General features: G+C 38.7%; 3 protein-coding genes across 3 annotated transcripts; all 3 read left to right on the top strand.

Annotated features, from left to right (window-relative positions):
* The first annotated feature begins 2237 nt into the window (after nt 1-2237).
* LOC133718798 (uncharacterized) lies at nt 2238-6808 on the top strand. Its single transcript, XM_062145680.1, has 6 exons — nt 2238-2472; nt 3711-3856; nt 4324-4592; nt 4667-4894; nt 4993-5091; nt 6061-6808. The coding sequence occupies exons 2-6, from the start codon at nt 3712-3714 to the stop codon at nt 6637-6639; spliced, it is 1320 nt and encodes a 439-aa protein (XP_062001664.1). The 5' UTR covers nt 2238-2472; nt 3711; the 3' UTR covers nt 6640-6808.
* Nucleotides 6809-8387: 1579 nt separating this feature from the next.
* LOC133716539 (uncharacterized) lies at nt 8388-12020 on the top strand. Its single transcript, XM_062143240.1, has one exon. The coding sequence runs from the start codon at nt 8388-8390 to the stop codon at nt 12018-12020; it is 3633 nt and encodes a 1210-aa protein (XP_061999224.1).
* Nucleotides 12021-12225: 205 nt separating this feature from the next.
* Nucleotides 12226-16843, top strand: LOC133716540 (disease resistance protein RUN1-like). The gene is given in 7 exon segments (XM_062143241.1): nt 12226-12651; nt 13172-13239; nt 13611-14161; nt 14164-14708; nt 14799-15101; nt 15218-16090; nt 16268-16843. Coding segments are annotated over 7 exon segments (2880 nt in total). The 3' UTR covers nt 16382-16843.
* Nucleotides 16844-16977: the final 134 nt, after the last annotated feature.

A 16977-nucleotide genomic window follows, 5' to 3' on the forward strand; every position in this document is an offset into this window, starting at 1 on the left:
TATTGATTTGAAATATTACAGTGTGAGAGAGAGAGTAAAGCATGGTGAAGTTGTTGTTTTAAACATAGACACAGAATCCCAACTTGCAGATCCATTCACAAAGGCCTTGTCAGTTGCAAATTTTAAGAGACATACAGAGAATATGGGAGTATTTTCTGGTTTAAGAGCTTGAGTTCAGTGGGAGTTTAGATTCATTTTTTGAATTTTTATTCATGTGTAACAGTTCCAATTTAGTTTTGGAATTTTCTAATATTTGTATTTTGCATTTGCAAGTTATAAATAAAGTTGAGGTACTTCAGGAAGTTATTCATTTATTGATGTTGTGGATATTCAAAAATTTTTGTTTTGATTATTTCATTTTGAGTATTGTGTGTTATCAAGTGAACTGCTATGCTTGCATAGACTTACAGTTACAGAAAACCAACTTCAAGTTCACTGGTGTTTAGAGGTTGTTGTCAAGATTTTGACAAGATTTTGTTTTATCAAAATCATTCTGATGGACTGTGAGCATAATGGCCTTACAGGTAGATATACTTGCCATATAGCCCTCTTGTTATCACTTAAAGCTTCTGTGAACACAGTAGCTGGTGTTAGTGGTTTTTAACCAATGTGTTTGTTCCAAACTTAGTTGGTTCTAAATTCTGCATTAGCTTCTGTGTTTGACCAAGCTGATTGAGATATGAATTTTTACATGTTTCAAGTGCACACTTCAGTTGTTGTTTAATTCAAGTTATTGGTTCAATTGTTCTGCAAATAGACAATGTTAGTCCAAGTGGGAGAATATTGAAATAAAGTGGACTTAACATTATTTAAAAGCATTAAGTAAATGGAACAATTGATTTAGCTAAATAAATAACAAGAAATATGTAGCTGTAAATCTAATACCAGCCACCCATCGAGATGTATATCTCTTGATGGGAGTAGGACTCTCATTGTTAAAACCTGATTAACATAAAGAATTGTGATAAAGCTTAAGTCTCCTATCTGATAAACATGAAGTAAAACTAGGACTCCTTATGAGATGAGTCCGGGATGAGGTTTTGGCCAATATATAAGGAGAAGAAAGTCCCTATGTTCAACACTGCCTTTTGCATACATTCTCAGTCCCATTCTGAAGCATAAAGTGTTGAAGCATAGAAGCCTTTCTTCCATTGTGCAGCTGCTTGTTTCTAATCTAAGAAGATGTCTGCCTCGATGTGAATGCTCTTGGACAAGCTGTGGCTGCAGGGATTGAAAGTGTCAACCCATGTGATTATTCCTACCAAGACTAGGAGAGCTTCTAGCATGGTGTGCTGCATAATTGCTTTTGGTTCTCGTACAGGTTGTGTAATATGTGTTTTGTATGATCTTGATTGCTTCATGTTTTGTAACAACATTCTGTCTTTTCGTTTTTAGCATTTTGAAACTTTTTTTAGCAGATGTTTGAACTTAGAGGAAACAATGGGTATAGTTTTGTAAAAAGAAGAAGTATGAATTTCAATCTCCATTCATCATCTACTATATATCTTAGCATACATAAATTTACTCGATTTTAGCACTCATGAATTAGAATTTAAAAACTCGACACATATATTTGTAAAAGGAGGGATCAGTCGAACATAAAGTTAAATTTTGCACCCATGGCTTGCTGTAAGTCCAGAACGAGGTCAACTTGCAATTGGACAAAGAAAACGAAAAATAGGAAGCAATCTTAATGAAACCAATTGGCCTAATTATCCAATTAACGAGCAAGAAAATGAAGCAGGTTGTCGAGGATCAAGCATAGAGAGTAAATTCGAATCAAACTGGCCTAAATCCTATTTGAATCAATTTAGAAACCAATTTTCGGCTTTGAGTCCTAAATCCGATGGATACCAAATTCAAAATCGGATCGGATCATTAACGTTAATGAAAAAAAAAAAAAAACGTGCATATACAAAATATACAAAAAGAACCAATAATCGTCTCCTATTCCTGGAATTCGAGAGATGCAGTTTTTATTACTCTCCTAGAATTCGTCTCACAGGCAGCCTTATCGACTTCTTTTGCTGTTTTTATCCTCTTGAACAACTTGTCCAAGGATTACCATTCGTCTCCAAACGAAGAATACGAGACATTTTTTTTTTTTCTTGTTCGTATTCTGTGAATAAACGACAAAGTTTTTGGCGGTAAAGAAGCGCAAAAATGTGAAAAGTCAAACTTGTGAAGACCCTGAAACGACGTCGTGGAGGCAAAGTTAGGTCAGAGTAGAATAGGAGACGAGACGGGTCTCAGACTCGTCTCCTACTCCCCCAGGCCCCAGCACACAATTTTTGGCTTCTCTCCGTTGCTCCCTTTTCCCGGGGAACCCATCTCCGACCGCCACAGACCTCTCTCCTTTTCAGTTTCTCTCGCCGATCTCTCCTCTCCTGTTCTCTGCAACACCTCCAGCCCCAAATCACCGTCCGGCCTCACGCCACCAGCCTCAGTCATCTTGCTCCTCTCTCCTAGTAGGTAAAAGCTTTGAAGTTTCAGTTTCTTTGTTTCCTCTCATAAAGTTTACACTTTGTTTGTTCATTTAGTTTGGTTTTCAGTTTTCTATAATTTCTAGTTTTTTTTTTTTTTTTTTAATTTTATTTATTTATTTTATTTAACTCTGGTCCTATTGTTTATGTAACTTTGTTGTGTCTCATCTCTGGAAATAATGCTTGCTTTTCTTATGGTAGATTGCTTGTGTTTCACATAATCAATGTTTATGTAACTTTGTTGTGTCTCATCACCCTTTGGAACTTGATTGTGCTGTCATGAAGATGCTATTTGCAGCTTTTCAAAATTGGACTTTGTTGGTTTTCTGAAATATGAGAGAAAAAGTTGTGTTTTAGTTTCATTTTCTACACTACCTTGTTTGAGATAGTTCGAATTTCGAGTGTTTGGGATGTGGATCATAGCATAGGTCTCTCTATGGGTTCTGGGGTCCATGGTTGTTATAGCTTTGCACCAAAGTAGTGTATGCTGATTTATCATCTAAACAACATATCTTCATTTTAGTACGGAGTGGTCGAATGAACACCTTTTTTAAAGCAACCTCTTGCGAGCAATTTTTGTAATTTCTCTGGTTGACAGAAATTTAGGCAAGTATGACATTTATAGATTGACCAACTCTGATTTCTTTTTAAAATTTTGGTCAGTGCAGCATTTGGCAACTCTGGTTCCCTAGTTAATATCTAGTATAACACAAACAGATATAGATAAGGGTTGGTAGGAGTATTTAAGTAAATTTTGTGTGCTATCAACCTAGGTGTATTAGTCTTCCAAATAGGGAGAAAAGGAGCTAGGCATATGTCAAGTGTGTCAATATTTATCATAGCTTCCATCTTCCAGTTCTAAATAACTTTTTGTTTACATGTCTTGTCATAATAGACTAGTATTGTTGCACTTGATAATTTATTTGGTTTATATCCCGTATTCATTCTATAATGGTGCAAGTTGTTTATTGTAAATGTTAGTCGTGGGCACCCCTTAACCTATGACGATGATTCTTGATCTCATCATCTGCAGTATAGAAGGCAGAACACACCATTATTAAGGATACGAGATTATTTCTTCATACTTGAAGCTTTTTTCACTCTTATATGATAATTCTTTCAGACTTGTATATGGGTTTTGGGGCAGGGCACACACAGAAGGCCGTTGTTATTAGATGATTAATAATACCTGTTAGTTTACTTTGTTTTTTAAATGTTAAAGCTCAGGATGTTGCAATTAACAACAGTGGGCAAGAACAAGAAGAGGAAGTCAATGAAGGCAAGCCTGCCACGCCCACAAACACGTCTGCAATCACAAGCACAGTCAGAACATGCATTCGTCACCCCAACTAGGGGGCAAATAGAAATTTTTGGTATACTGCTTATCTTCATTTGAAATCTTGGAACTGTAGTATTTAAATCTGACTGCTCATAATTTTGTTTGATTTTTATTAATCACTGTTGCAACTCTGTTCAACTACTAATGTTTTTTTCTCCCGACAAAGAAAAAGAACAAATAGCCTTCTTTCTGCTTACATAGCTTCTTTTTTTCCCTCAATATACATTATAAAGTTTCTGATACTTCACTGCTTCATGAAGCTTTACTAAGAAAAGGAAATTTTGTTATTTAGGGCTGTTGCAAATCATTTCTGCTACCTTAATGTATGGAATTTCTTATTTCTAGTAGTTATAAACTAAAGTTTTTGGGAGGAAGTGCTAAATGCTGGTAGTAGTTATGTGAAGTGGTGACTCCATTTATACTCTTTATAACTCCACTAAGAAGGGGACGTTTGGTCGCTCTCAGATTATAAACTGGCATCCTTTAATTTGTTTCTTATAGGTGAAGCAGGTCAGAATGTTTCTTATGCACAGGCCAGGAAAACCCGTGGCATTACACAGGGGTTGGGAACTCAAGCTCTGATCAATGCTTGCAAGCAGAGGATTCCAATCCGTACGAATGGTGAGCACAAGCTCCCCCAGAATGTTCGAGCCAATATTAAGTTTAGGTCAGAGATTGGGATACAAACGCGTCAGAATGCTCCACTTATGGTCAAGCGCTGGAAAGAAGTCTCTGCTTCGGATAAGGAAAAAATCACCAAGGCCTTGGCGGTGAGTTATATGAGACATTGCTAAGTTACTGTTTTTGTTTAATAAACTGAGTCGCTATCTCTTTTTGATATTAGATTAAGTTTGATTTTGATGGTACGGACCCGGTTGTAAGGAAATTTATTGAGGCTCATATGTCCAAGTCGTACTCACTATGGAGGAGCAGGCTGAACAAACATTACAAGCAGCATGCTTATGACCCTGAATATGCACGGGCACACCCTCCCGTAAAGCTGTTTTATAATAGAGAAATGGCTGAATGGGAGTGGTTGTGTGATGAATTATTCACAGATGAGGACTATCAGGTATATTAATTAAATACATTACTATTCTGAATGATTTCTTATTGATTATTTATGCATATCTAGAAATTAATCACACATTTGGTATGTTTTCCAAGCAGAAACGTTGCAAGATAAACTCTGCTAACCGGAATAAGCAAGAATACGATCATCTTGAGAGTTTACCACCCTACCCGAAACATATAGCAGCTGCACAAGAGGTAAAATGAGTAATCCTGTTTCTTGTGTTTTATTTGCCAAAGTCTGCAGTATTTATGTACCTATGTTGTTGAGGCTTGAGAAGATAGTAGCTTTACTTTAATATCTGTCTTGTTTTTGCATGTGTGATGCAATTGTGAATGATATTGTCATTATGTTGTGAATGAGATAACATATTTCAGAGACATCGAAAATATAAGAGAACACAATAATTTAGTGCTTGTTTTAAAGTTCTCTCTTACATTTTAGAGAAAACTGGTAGCACTAATGGCAGTTCAAATGTTTTCTACTTTCTACACTCTGAATTTCTGGACGTATGCATTTGTACTTAGTCAACAGGTGCTGCTGGTTTTGAAGTTTGGATGCATTCTGCATACGATGTCATGATCAGTTGTTACACAAGTAAAACAAGCAAAAAAGTAGTGAGGCTAAAATATCATTTTGAAAGCTCTCTGCATCATTGTAGATTGTTTGTTAATCAGTCAATTAACTAGTACCAGTGCAATGCTAATTAATTATTATTTTTTAGTTATTACTTGATGTGATTTGCACATTGCAAAGCCATGTAGATGCTGCATAGTTTTTTAATTGGATAATTTACAAAAAAAAAAAAAAAAAAAAACGGGAAACCTAAAAGAAGTAGGATTCTGCTGATCGAATGGTATTTCCATTTTCCAGTTTGTTGGGATAAGGGCACCCTCAGTTCTGTTAAAACAGAGGATATTGTTTATTGAATGGGAGTTATTGGACTCTATATGTATATACATATAAGTGCAATCACTCTCACTAAAATAAAAAAATTCTAATGATCAAAACCCCTCATATGTTAGGTCAACCTTTAAGAAGCACACAGACACACAGACACAGCACAAAGCTTAGAAAATTTTGCGGTCCATCTCGGTAAGCATTTATTCTGTTATTCTCAGTTTGCTTATTTATGATTTTAATATTTGTCTTGTTTTGCTGTCTAGATGCCAGTAGAATCAATAAAAAAGGATTCTGAGTATGATGATGATGAGGATGATGTTGATGATAATGGTAATGATCATGATGATGATGATAATGATGTTGATTATAATGTTGATGATGATTATGTTGGTTATAATGATCATGTTGATGCTAATGATGAGGATGATGTTGATGATAATGTTGGAAGAAACCTAGAAGTTGAGGTTGATAATGTTGAAGAGCGTGGAAATCAAAGTGTATCCACCAATACCGAGAAAAGTAGTGGAAAGAGAAAGCTCTCATCCTTTACCAATGTGCATGGTGAGAGTTCAAAGAAGAGACGTGAAATAGCTGAGCAAAGATTTACCGATTCTGCACCTCTGCGTGGTAATGATGAGGTTCAATCAGTTTCAAAGGAGGTTAGCGATGAAGAATACTTGATGCAATGTTTTGGAATTTTGAACAAGATGGACGAAATTGATGATGACAGTTACTCAAAAGCCTTGAAGCTCTTCCGCGGCGATGCTACTTGGAGAAAGCTGTTTGTGGGAATGCCGGAGAAGAGGAGAAAAAATTTCATCCTCAATCTTTTCTGTACATGATCTCAAGTTTGATTGTTGCATTGAAACAGTTCTTATATGGTTCATGTCATGTATTTGGAAACTATAGTCTTGGAATTATTGTGGCAGTATATTGGTTATATGTATTAGAACTCTTATTTGTCTCTTTGTTTCTTGGAAGTAAAAATCAAGTGGGAATGGTTTCTTTTTCTTTTTCTTTACGACTTTACATTATCTGTCATAGAATGGTTGCAGACTAGCAGTTGGGTATGCGCAAGTCTTAGCATGGTGTACATTATCTAATAATAATAATAAAAAGTATCCATTATTCATTGTGGCTTTTTCTAGCATCATCGATCATATATGTGATAGGAGTGATTCTTGCGTGGGGCAGCCGCACCGCCACGTGGTGCGGCAGGCCAATCATTCCCCTAGCAGGGGGGTATTTTGGGTATTTCACATTTAAAAATCAGGGACAATTTCGGAACAAAGAAAAAAAATTCTGAGATTTGATTGGGCAGCCGCACCGTACACGTGGTGCGGCTACCCGCACCTAAGAATTGGCCATGTGATAGATATACTTGTGATATTATAGGAAGCAGTTCCAGTATTTTTTTTTTTTTTGAAAGGGGTTTGGAACTCAGCTCCACGTCCGGTTCCATTTATTATATTATAATTATAAAATATATGATGGTAATACCTATGTGTCATGTTTTGTTGTCCAGATGTTAAATAGATGCAAAGAAAATTATAAAGTATAAAATATAGAAGGTACGAGTGTGGTTTACTAGGGAGTATAGAGCATTGCAAACAGTCAAACATCTGAGGTCACTTTTGGTTCGCGGAAAAATAAGGGAGAAAGTGATTCATTTGGAACATCAAAGGAATCACTTTCTCCCATTTTTTTTTTTTTTTTTGGTTAAACCAAGGTATCCCCCACCCGTAGGCAAGGACTAATCCCTTTCGAGCCGGGTCGGACCCCATTTAGGGGGGAAGCTCTCCCAATGTTGGCTGCTCCATTCACAAGGCTCGAACTCGAGACCTTGCTTCCCCTTTCCTTACCACTTGAACCACCAAGCTCATTCTTTGCTTGCATTTATTACTCACAAAACATTATTTTATTGCATTAATTATAAACTTTTTAACAACTTTCCTAATAAATGTTACCAAACTTTTTAAGCAACAAGCTAAGAACCTTGACATGTTACTATATTAAATGTCAACGAACTTCCTAAATTGGTACCTAGACCTAGCAGAGCTCTGCTAGGGTTTACTTTCTAGTCTGCTAGAAAGCAAAATCTGCAGCCATGGTTATGGATGTGCTTAGTTGGAATTGTAGAGGGATCTGCAACGATACTACAACAAGGGCTTTGAAGGATCACATCTCTCAAAATCGTCCTCAAATAGTTTTCCTTTGTGAAACCAAAATCAGTTTGTTATCTGATTTTAATGCCTTGCGTGCTGCATTGGGTTTTCCTCATGCTTCTGAAGTATTGAGTAATGGCCTATCTGGTGGTTTAGGGATGTTTTGGACTAATGATGTTCAGGCAACGATCGGGACAGTGTCTGCGCATCATATGGATCTCTTTGTAGATTGTGGTGTTGGAAACCCCCGTTGGAGATTGACGGGGTTTTATGGCTATCCTCGTACAGGTGACCGGGATTGATCTTGGCAATTGTTGAGGGATCTGAGCGACCTTGATTCCTTGCCATGGGTTGTCATTGGGGATTTCAATGAAATCCTCAATAGTAGTGAGAAGATAGCGGGTCCGGTTCGAGCAGAACAACAAATGCGTGGATTCCGTGATGCCCTAGGCTATGGAGACTTACTTGATTTAGGGTTTCAGGGACCTCAATCTACTTGGTGGAATTCAGAAACACAGCTTCGTTTAGATAGAGCAGTCTGCACTCCGGCTTGGTGTGATGTTTATGGCCATGCTCGCTTGCGACATCTCCCACCAAGCGATTCTGACCATGTTCCAATCTTATTACATGCAAGTACTGCGCCTCTGACTACGAAGAAGTTTCGTCACCGTTTCAAGTTCGAGGCTTATTGGTTACCGAATCCTGAATGTGATGAAGTGGTGAATACAGCTTGGTCTAGGGATGTTACCGGTTCTCTGATGTACCAGGTTACACAAAAGATCAGTTATACTCGACTGGAATTGGACAAATGGCAGAAAAGAGCTTTCAAAGGTAGACAGATGCAGATGCTTGGAGTTAGGGCCAGGTTAGAAGAGCTTCTTGATGTCCATTTAACTGAAGAAGTGGTTGTCGAGAAGTGGCAACTGATGGGAACTTTACAGCAACTACTCTCACAGGAGGAGAGTTTTTGGAAGCAGCGGTCAAAAGTGCAATGGTTGAAAGAGGGGGATAGTAACACTAGTTATTTTCACAGAAAGGCGGCTAATAGGAGAAGGAAAAATTCCCTTCGTGGTTTATATAATGAGGATGGAGAATGGTGTGATGATGATGAGGGACTAGAGAAAGTAGTTACCTCTTATTTCTCTACAATGTTTACTGCTTCAGACATTGATTTTGAGGCAATGAGTACTACTTTGGAGGCAATAAAGCCTTGTGTATCTCAAGCAATGAACGAGCAGTTGTGTGCACCATATTCGCAGGATGAGGTAAAGTGTGCTTTGTTCCAAATGTATCCAACTAAATCACCAGGACCGGATGGGATGCCTCCTCTATTTTTTCAACATTATTGGGATAAAATTGGTGGTGATATTACTGAGGCTGTGCATAGCTTTTTGCAAACTGGTCAACTCTTGAAGGAGATCAATTTTACTCATATATGTCTAATTCCAAAGGTGGACAATCCGGAATATATGTCTGAATTGAGACCTATTGCATTGTGTAATGTAATTTACAAGATTTGTTCGAAAGTAATTGCTAATAGGTTGAAGTTGATATTACCATCTGTTATATCACATTTTCAAAGTGCTTTTGTGCCTGGGAGATTGATCACAGATAACATCTTAGTGGCCAATGAAGTGGCTCATTTTGTGCATAATAAACGAGATGGCAGTGAGGGTTATATGGCTCTCAAGTTAGATCTTAGTAAAGCTTATGATAGGATGGAGTGGTTCTTTCTCAGGAAGTTAATGGAACGGTTTGGTTTTAATTCCAGCTGGATTGAGATGGTGATGCAGTGTGTCAGTACAGTGCGTTACTCTTTTTTGGTGCGAGGTAAACCGAGAGGTCTTGTAACACCTAGCAGAGGTTTGAGGCAGGGAGACCCGTTATCCCCCTATTTATTCCTCATAGGGGCTGAAGGGTTCTCGGCTTTACTTCAACAAAAACAGGAGATGGGACTTTTACCCGGCATTGAGGTTTGTAATGAAGCCCCTGCTGTTAACCATTTATTGTTTGCGGATGATAGTATGCTCTATGCTAACGCTACTTTAGAAGACTGTTATCACATACAAGATGTTATTGAGACTTATGGCAGGGCCTCGGGGCAGTTAGTCAACTTTGATAAGAGTTCGGTAGTTTTCAGCAAGAATGTGTCAGAGTACATGAAGGGAGAGGTATCTAGCTATTTGGGAGTGCAGGTGGTGGCTTCCCATGAAAAATATTTGGGTTTGCCTACTTATGTTGGGAGGAAGAAGACTTCTACCTTCCAATACATCAAGGATAATTTGGCGAAGAAGTTAGCAAATTGGCAAGGGAAGATGCTGAGTGGGGCTGGAAAAGATATTCTAATCAAGGTTGTAGCTCAAGCTTTGCCTTCTTATGCTATGAGTGTTTTCCAATTAACGAAGAATTTTTGTGATGATCTAGAGCAGATGTGTGCTCGTTTTTGGTGGGGTAGTACTTTAGATAAGAGAAAGATTCACTGGAAAACTTGGAAGGCTTTGTGTAACCCTAAGGAAGAAGGAGGTTTAGGGTTTCGTAGCTTGTCAAATTTCAACAATGCAATGCTTGCAAAACAAGCTTGGAGGGTAGTGACTAACCCCACGAGTTTGGTTGCTCGAATTTTCAAGGCTAAATATTTTCCAGATACTTCTTTTTGGATGACAACTCCTCATGATTCTCCTTCTTTCTCGTGGAGAAGCTTGTTCTCCACAAGGGAGTTTCTAAGGCAGAGTTCCTATTGGCAAATTGGCGATGGTAATACTGTTAACATTTGGTCAGACTGTTGGTTGCCTGGTGTACAAGATTTTAAGCCAATGGATAATAGCATTGCTGCTAATGAGGTTCAACAGGTTAGCGATTTAATGATTCAAGCAGGATTGTGGAATACTAGTTTGATTCGAAGGCTTTTCCCATTGACAGAGGCTGATGCTATCTTGAGCCTCCCTTTAAGTTCAAGATATGTTGATGACAGAGTTGTGTGGAGACTAGAGAAAAATGGTCGGTTTTCTGTTAAAACAGCTTATCGATTTGATTTTGCTACTTCTAATGCTAGAAGTCCATTCCATTTGTCGGTGGGTGTGGCTCTTTGGAAAAAGCTTTGGAAGGTGAATATACCTAGCTCGGCTAAGATTCATATTTGGAGAGTTTGTCATAACATTTTGCCTTCAATGGAGAGATTAGAGTCAAAAATGGTGGTGCTGGATTCTCAGGTATGTGTTTTGTGTTCATCCGCAATTGAGACAACTTTACATCTTTGCAGAGATTGTCCTTTTACGAAGCAAATACTCCAATCTAATGGAGCTTTGAGTCAGGTGTGTTTTAATCCTCACACTGAGAATTGTGACATCTTAGGATGGTTTAGCTTTTGTGTTCAAGAGCTTTCTTTGATGGATTTGGGTGATTTAATTCATCTACTTTGGGGCGTATGGAAAGAGAGAAATTGTAGAGTTTGGGAGAATAAGAGTCTTCCTGCTTGTGACGTGTTGATTAAGTCTATGACCAGACTACATGCTTTTAGGTTTTATACTCTGAAAATGGGAATTGGTCGCACTGCAAGGTTTGCACGTTGGTCAGCCCCGCCTTTGGGATGGTACAAGATAAATGTTGATGGGTCTTTTGATCACACAACAAGGAATGGTGGTATTGGTTTTGTTATCAGAGACCATCAGGGAGCGTTTTTGGCAGGGGGAGGTCGACCACTACATGGTCTGCTTTCTCCTGAACATGCTGAAGTATTGGCTTGTGATATGGCAGTGCAGTTTGCTGTGGACAATGGCTTTGTTCCAGCTATCATGGAGACGGACGCACAGAGCGTGCAGAGGCAATTAACTAAGTCTGATGGGAGTAATGTTTCCCTGTTGGGTCGCTTGTATGATGATCTTGTTTTGAGGTTGGAGAGCCATTCTAATCTGAAAATTGTTCACATCAGCATAAATGCAAATAAGGTTGCACACATTATGGCAGCAAGGGCTACTACTGAGCTGCAGAGTTTCTTTTATTTTTCTACTTCCCCTGTTTTCTTATTAGCTGCGTTAGCAGCTGAAACCATTCCTTTGTAATCCTTTAGTTTGCAATAAAGTCTGACTTCTTTTCCCTCAAAAAAAGAATATAAAATTTGTGAAAAATTTGATTTCTCTTTTCATGAGAAAGACAAATGAATTACTTTCATTTTCGTGAATCAAACGAGGGCGAGAATAATGGGACGTGGGATTCTTGTTTTTTTTTTTTTCTGGTCGTTGAGCCAACTGAGAGAGTGAGAGATCAATGCCTGGTGAAGCATCCTCTTCCAATTCTCCTCCTTGTCGATTTAGCTACGACGTGTTCCTCAGTTTCAGAGGCGAAGACACCCGCAAGACTTTCACCGACCACTTCTACACGGCCCTGGTCAACGCCGGAATCCGCACTTTTCGAGACGACGACGAAATCGAGAGAGGACGCGATATCAAGCCGGAGCTGAACAAAGCCATCCACCGATCACGCAGCTCCGTCGTCGTCTTTTCCAAAGACTACGCCTCTTCCCGATGGTGCCTCGACGAGCTTGTCGTCATTCTCCAACGCCACGCCGACGACGCTCGCGGTCATGTCGTTTTGCCGGTGTTCTACGACATCGATCCGTCTCATGTGAGGAAGCAGACCGGAAGTTTTGCCGCAGCTTTTGCTAGATACCGGAAAACTCAATCGCCGGAGAAGGTGAAGGAATGGAGTGTGTTAATGCTCAAAGTCTGGCGGTAGCCAAACCTTCGTTTAACGCGGGTCCGGCGGGCGGACCGCTACTCTGTATACTTGGTGATTCTTGCTGGCTGCCAAATGAAAGACAAGGCGTCAGAGGGAGACCGCGTTGGGCGGTCTTCACTTCTCCGATGCCTAAGTCAGTTGATATATAGGCAGCACAATAATAAAATGAGTAGTTAATGCGTAATAATGAAGAGAGAAGAGAGGACCTTTTATAGGTGAGGAGAGGTCTGATCTTCTCTTTGTTTTCGATGTGGGACTGATATGCTTCAGTTTCCCAGTTCCAGTAGCTTCTGATGCCGTCTTGGCAGAGTGCGTGGCGGCGCGTCAGCGGTGATCCCGGGGAACTCTTGTGCTCAGGCCGTGGCCTGCCTGGCTGCCTATCCGTGGGTTACTTCTTTGACGGTAGTTGGTGCCTCTGGCGGTACGATGAGCGTAACTGATTATAGCTAATTATGCTTTGCAAACGTACATGTAGGTACAGAGTGAAGCACCTGCACAAGTTGCAGATCTGGCTGGGATGGTGTTGCAGAACCAAGCTGATGGGTAATTTCATTTCCAACCTCACCATTTTTATCGTTGCTTGATTACAACTCTTAATTCTGTTGTTTTACATGATCATTGGGATGTTTAGCATGTAGAAGTTGGTTTTCATTGATTCAATTGTGTTTACAATGTACAGATATATAGGCTAGACATAATCTACCGTTACAAAACTCTATAAAGAGCATTAAAGACTATATGTACAGAGGATCAAAACTGATTAACAGTTACTGAATCAGTTTTGAATGCAGAGACGAAATCTCTCTAACAATCTTAATCTTGTTTTATTTTTTTATTTTTTTTATTTACATGAGACTTTGTAAGTGCATTATATAAAAACTCATGTATTTCTTCATTTTGATTGCAACTTTTAGGTACGAATCAAAGTTTATCCAAAAGATTGTTAAAGTGATTGGAAGAAAACTAAGTCGCACACCCTTGAGTGTTGCCCCAAACCTTATTGGCATCCATTCTCGAGTCAAAAACATTAGTTTATGGTTACAAGATGGATCAACTGATGTTGGCACACTTGTAATTTATGGGATGAGTGGAATAGAGAAGACAACCATTGCAAAATTTGTTTACAATTCAAACTTCAGAAGATTTGAAGGAAGTAGTTTCCTTGAAAATATCAAAGAAATCTCAGAACAACCCAATGGCTTAGTTCAAATACAAATGCAACTTCTTTCTAATATCTTAAACGGAAGAAAGGTGATAATACACAGTGTTAGTGAAGGAATCACTAAGATTGCAGATACCATAAACTCTAAAAGAGTTCTTCTTGTTCTTGATGATGTGGATCATTTGGACCAATTAGATGCAGTACTTAGGTTGCACGGCCGGTTTTATCCAGGAAGTAAAATCATAATAACAACCAGGCATTTGAGGTTGTTAAAGGCTCAGTAAGTTACTAAGGTGCATAATGTTGAACTTTGGATTACAAGGAATCATTGGAACTCTTCAGTTGGCATGCTTTCGGGCAGGGCCTTCCCATCGAAAGTTACATGAAACTTTCAGAGAAAGTAGTACACCAGAGTGGAGGACTTCCGTTAGCTCTTAAAGTTTTGGGCTCTTCTTTATTTGGGGAAAGTTTAACTGTATGGGAAAGTGCATTACAGAAATTAGAAGCTATTCCTAATGGTGAAATCATGAATAAACTCAAAATAAGCTACGAGTCTTTACAAGATGATCATGACCGCAAGTTGTTCCTCCACATTGCTTGTTTCTTTATTGGAAATGACAGATATAACATTGTGAGGTTACTAGATGAGTGCAATTTGTATACTACTGTTGGCATTCAAAATCTTGTTGATAGAGGTTTAGTAACCCTTGATGGATATGATAAGGTGCAGATGCATAATGTTATCCGTGACATGGGAAGAGGAATTGTTTGCCAAGAATCAGAGGATCCTGAAAAACGCAGTAGGTTATGGCATTATAAGGATTCTATCAAAGTACTCACAGAAAAGAATGTAAGGAAATCTGTTCTGTGTGGCTGTATATATGTTTTCTGTTCTTGTGCAACTTATCCAATAGTATTTTTGTGTGTTTTTTCTTAATAGGGTACTGAGACCATTGAAGGTCTTGTCCTGAACAGGCATATGCACCCTGCAAACACTCCTTCAATAAACTCAAATGAGACAATCTTGGAAAGCAATGCATTTGCAAGGATGTGCAAACTGAGACTACTCCATCTTAGTAATGTACAACTCAATGGATGTTATAAAGAACTTCCTACAAAATTGAGATGGTTGTGTTGGCATGCATTTCCTCTGGATTGTATACCCACTGATTTTCCTATGGCAAACCTGGTTGTTCTTGAAATGCATAATAGCAGCTTGACACAAATCTGGAAAGGGACCAAAGTATGTTGCTCTATTCTTATCCTGTTAGATTTTTAATTTGATGAATAATCATGCATCTGTAAAAGTTAACTCCTTATATTGTCTTGTTCTTGTAATTTTTTTTTTTTTACCAACAGTATCTTCCATCATTGAAGATCCTTGATCTCAGCTATTCTCATGGCCTTACGGAAACTGCCAGTTTCTCACCTTGTCCCAATCTAGAGAAACTGGTTCTTGTAGATTGTGCAGGCCTGATTAATGTTCATGAATCAATTGGAAGCCTTGAGAGACTTGTTTACTTGAATATGAAAAATTGCAAAAATATTAGGATGCTTCCGAAGAATATTTGTATGCTGAAGTTACTTGAAACTCTTATTATATCTGGTTGCTCAAATCTGAATATGTTTCCAATGGAGATGATGAAGAACATGGAATCTCTTAAAGTGCTGGAAACAAATGAAATTCCAATAAATCAATTACGCTTTACCGGTGGTGACATCAACTCATCGCCGGGAAGAAGTATTTGTATCTTTTGGACTTGTTTACCTCACTCTTTGGTAGAATTAAGTTTAAGTGGGTGCAATCTCTTGGATGATGGTTTTCCTGGGAATTTTGGTAACCTATCCTCATTGAAGAGATTAGGCTTACAAGATAACCCAATTTGTAGCCTACCAAATTGCGTCGGAGATATGAAGAGGCTTGATAAACTCTCCTTTTGCTTTTGTAAAAGGCTGAAATCACTTTTAGGACTACCAAAAGTAGATGAATTGTATGTGTATGCTTGTCATTCATTGGAAAAGATAACATATCAATCAAGTTTGTGCAAAGTAAACAATGTCTTTGGTCAAATGTGTAGCCTAGTTGAGAATGAATACATGTACAAGTTAGAACCCATTGGAAGTGTTGATGTAGAAATGATCGATGTTTTGGGGTTGTGCAACTTGGAACCTATGAGAACCGTTCAGCTGATGCAACCACAAGCCTCAGATCATTATCTGTGTCCGATCCAGGTTCTCTGTCTCTGTCTCTCTCTCTCTCTCTCGCTGTCTCTGTCTGTCTCTCTCTGTCTCTCTCGCTGTCTCTGTCTGTCTGTCTCTCTCGCTGTCTCTGTCTGTCTGTCTGTCTCTCTCTCTCTCTCTCTCTCTCTCTCTCTCAAGGTGACTAATATTATGATTTCTATGGAATAGGGACTGCATGAAGGTGGCATATTCAGCACATTCCTGTCTGGAAATGAGGTTCCAGGTCTGTTCAGTCATAAGAGTACAGAGTCCTCAATATCTTTTGTCGTGCCTTTAGCTTGAACATCTTCGTAGTCTATGAAAATATTGCCAGTGAAACTCCTTACGGTGTCAATTATTTGGATTATTATGTACGTATACCAATAGTTGCTAAAGTCAGAAATAAGACCAAGGGTCTGGAGTGGATCTATTGCCCATCATTCTATGGTATACCAGCTGAGGGGGAAGACATGATATGGTTAAGCCATTGGAAGTTGGAGAATCAATTAGAAGGTCGTGATGAAGTGACTGTTACAGTATTTATATTACCTTGGCGTCAGGTAAAGCAGTGTGGTATCCATGTTGTCCACGAGAAAGAAGAGAATATGAGTTTACGCAGAATCAGGGACCCTTGTTATCCATATGTCATTGGTGGAGATTTGTCAGGGTCTGAGGTCATGCCAGGAACATACTTCCTCTCTAGTCTAGCTAAACCATTGATATATAAGCCTCAGTTACATGAGTTCATTGGAGACTCTGATACAGGTATGTTGTTCACTAACACATTTCTCTATTGTTTCTACCCCAGATGTTTTGGAACTTAAAATACGGATTTACAATTAGCCACTCATATACGTTTATTTCATTGATTCAAGCATCGATAGTTGATGGCTTCATGT

This window comes from Rosa rugosa, chromosome 6 (assembly GCF_958449725.1).
Source record: "Rosa rugosa chromosome 6, drRosRugo1.1, whole genome shotgun sequence".
NCBI lineage: Eukaryota > Viridiplantae > Streptophyta > Magnoliopsida > Rosales > Rosaceae > Rosa > Rosa rugosa.

Excerpts from the sequence above, each read along its gene's own strand:
- LOC133718798 (XM_062145680.1), top strand. The coding sequence starts at position 3,712 with ATGTTGCAATTAACAACAGTGGGCAAGAACAAGAAGAGGAAGTCAATG. Across the intron at positions 4,593-4,666 it reads AAATCACCAAGGCCTTGGCG|ATTAAGTTTGATTTTGATGG; the intron begins GTGAGTTATATG and ends TTTTGATATTAG. Across the intron at positions 4,895-4,992 it reads TCACAGATGAGGACTATCAG|AAACGTTGCAAGATAAACTC; the intron begins GTATATTAATTA and ends TTTTCCAAGCAG.
- LOC133716539 (XM_062143240.1), top strand. The coding sequence starts at position 8,388 with ATGCGTGGATTCCGTGATGCCCTAGGCTATGGAGACTTACTTGATTTA.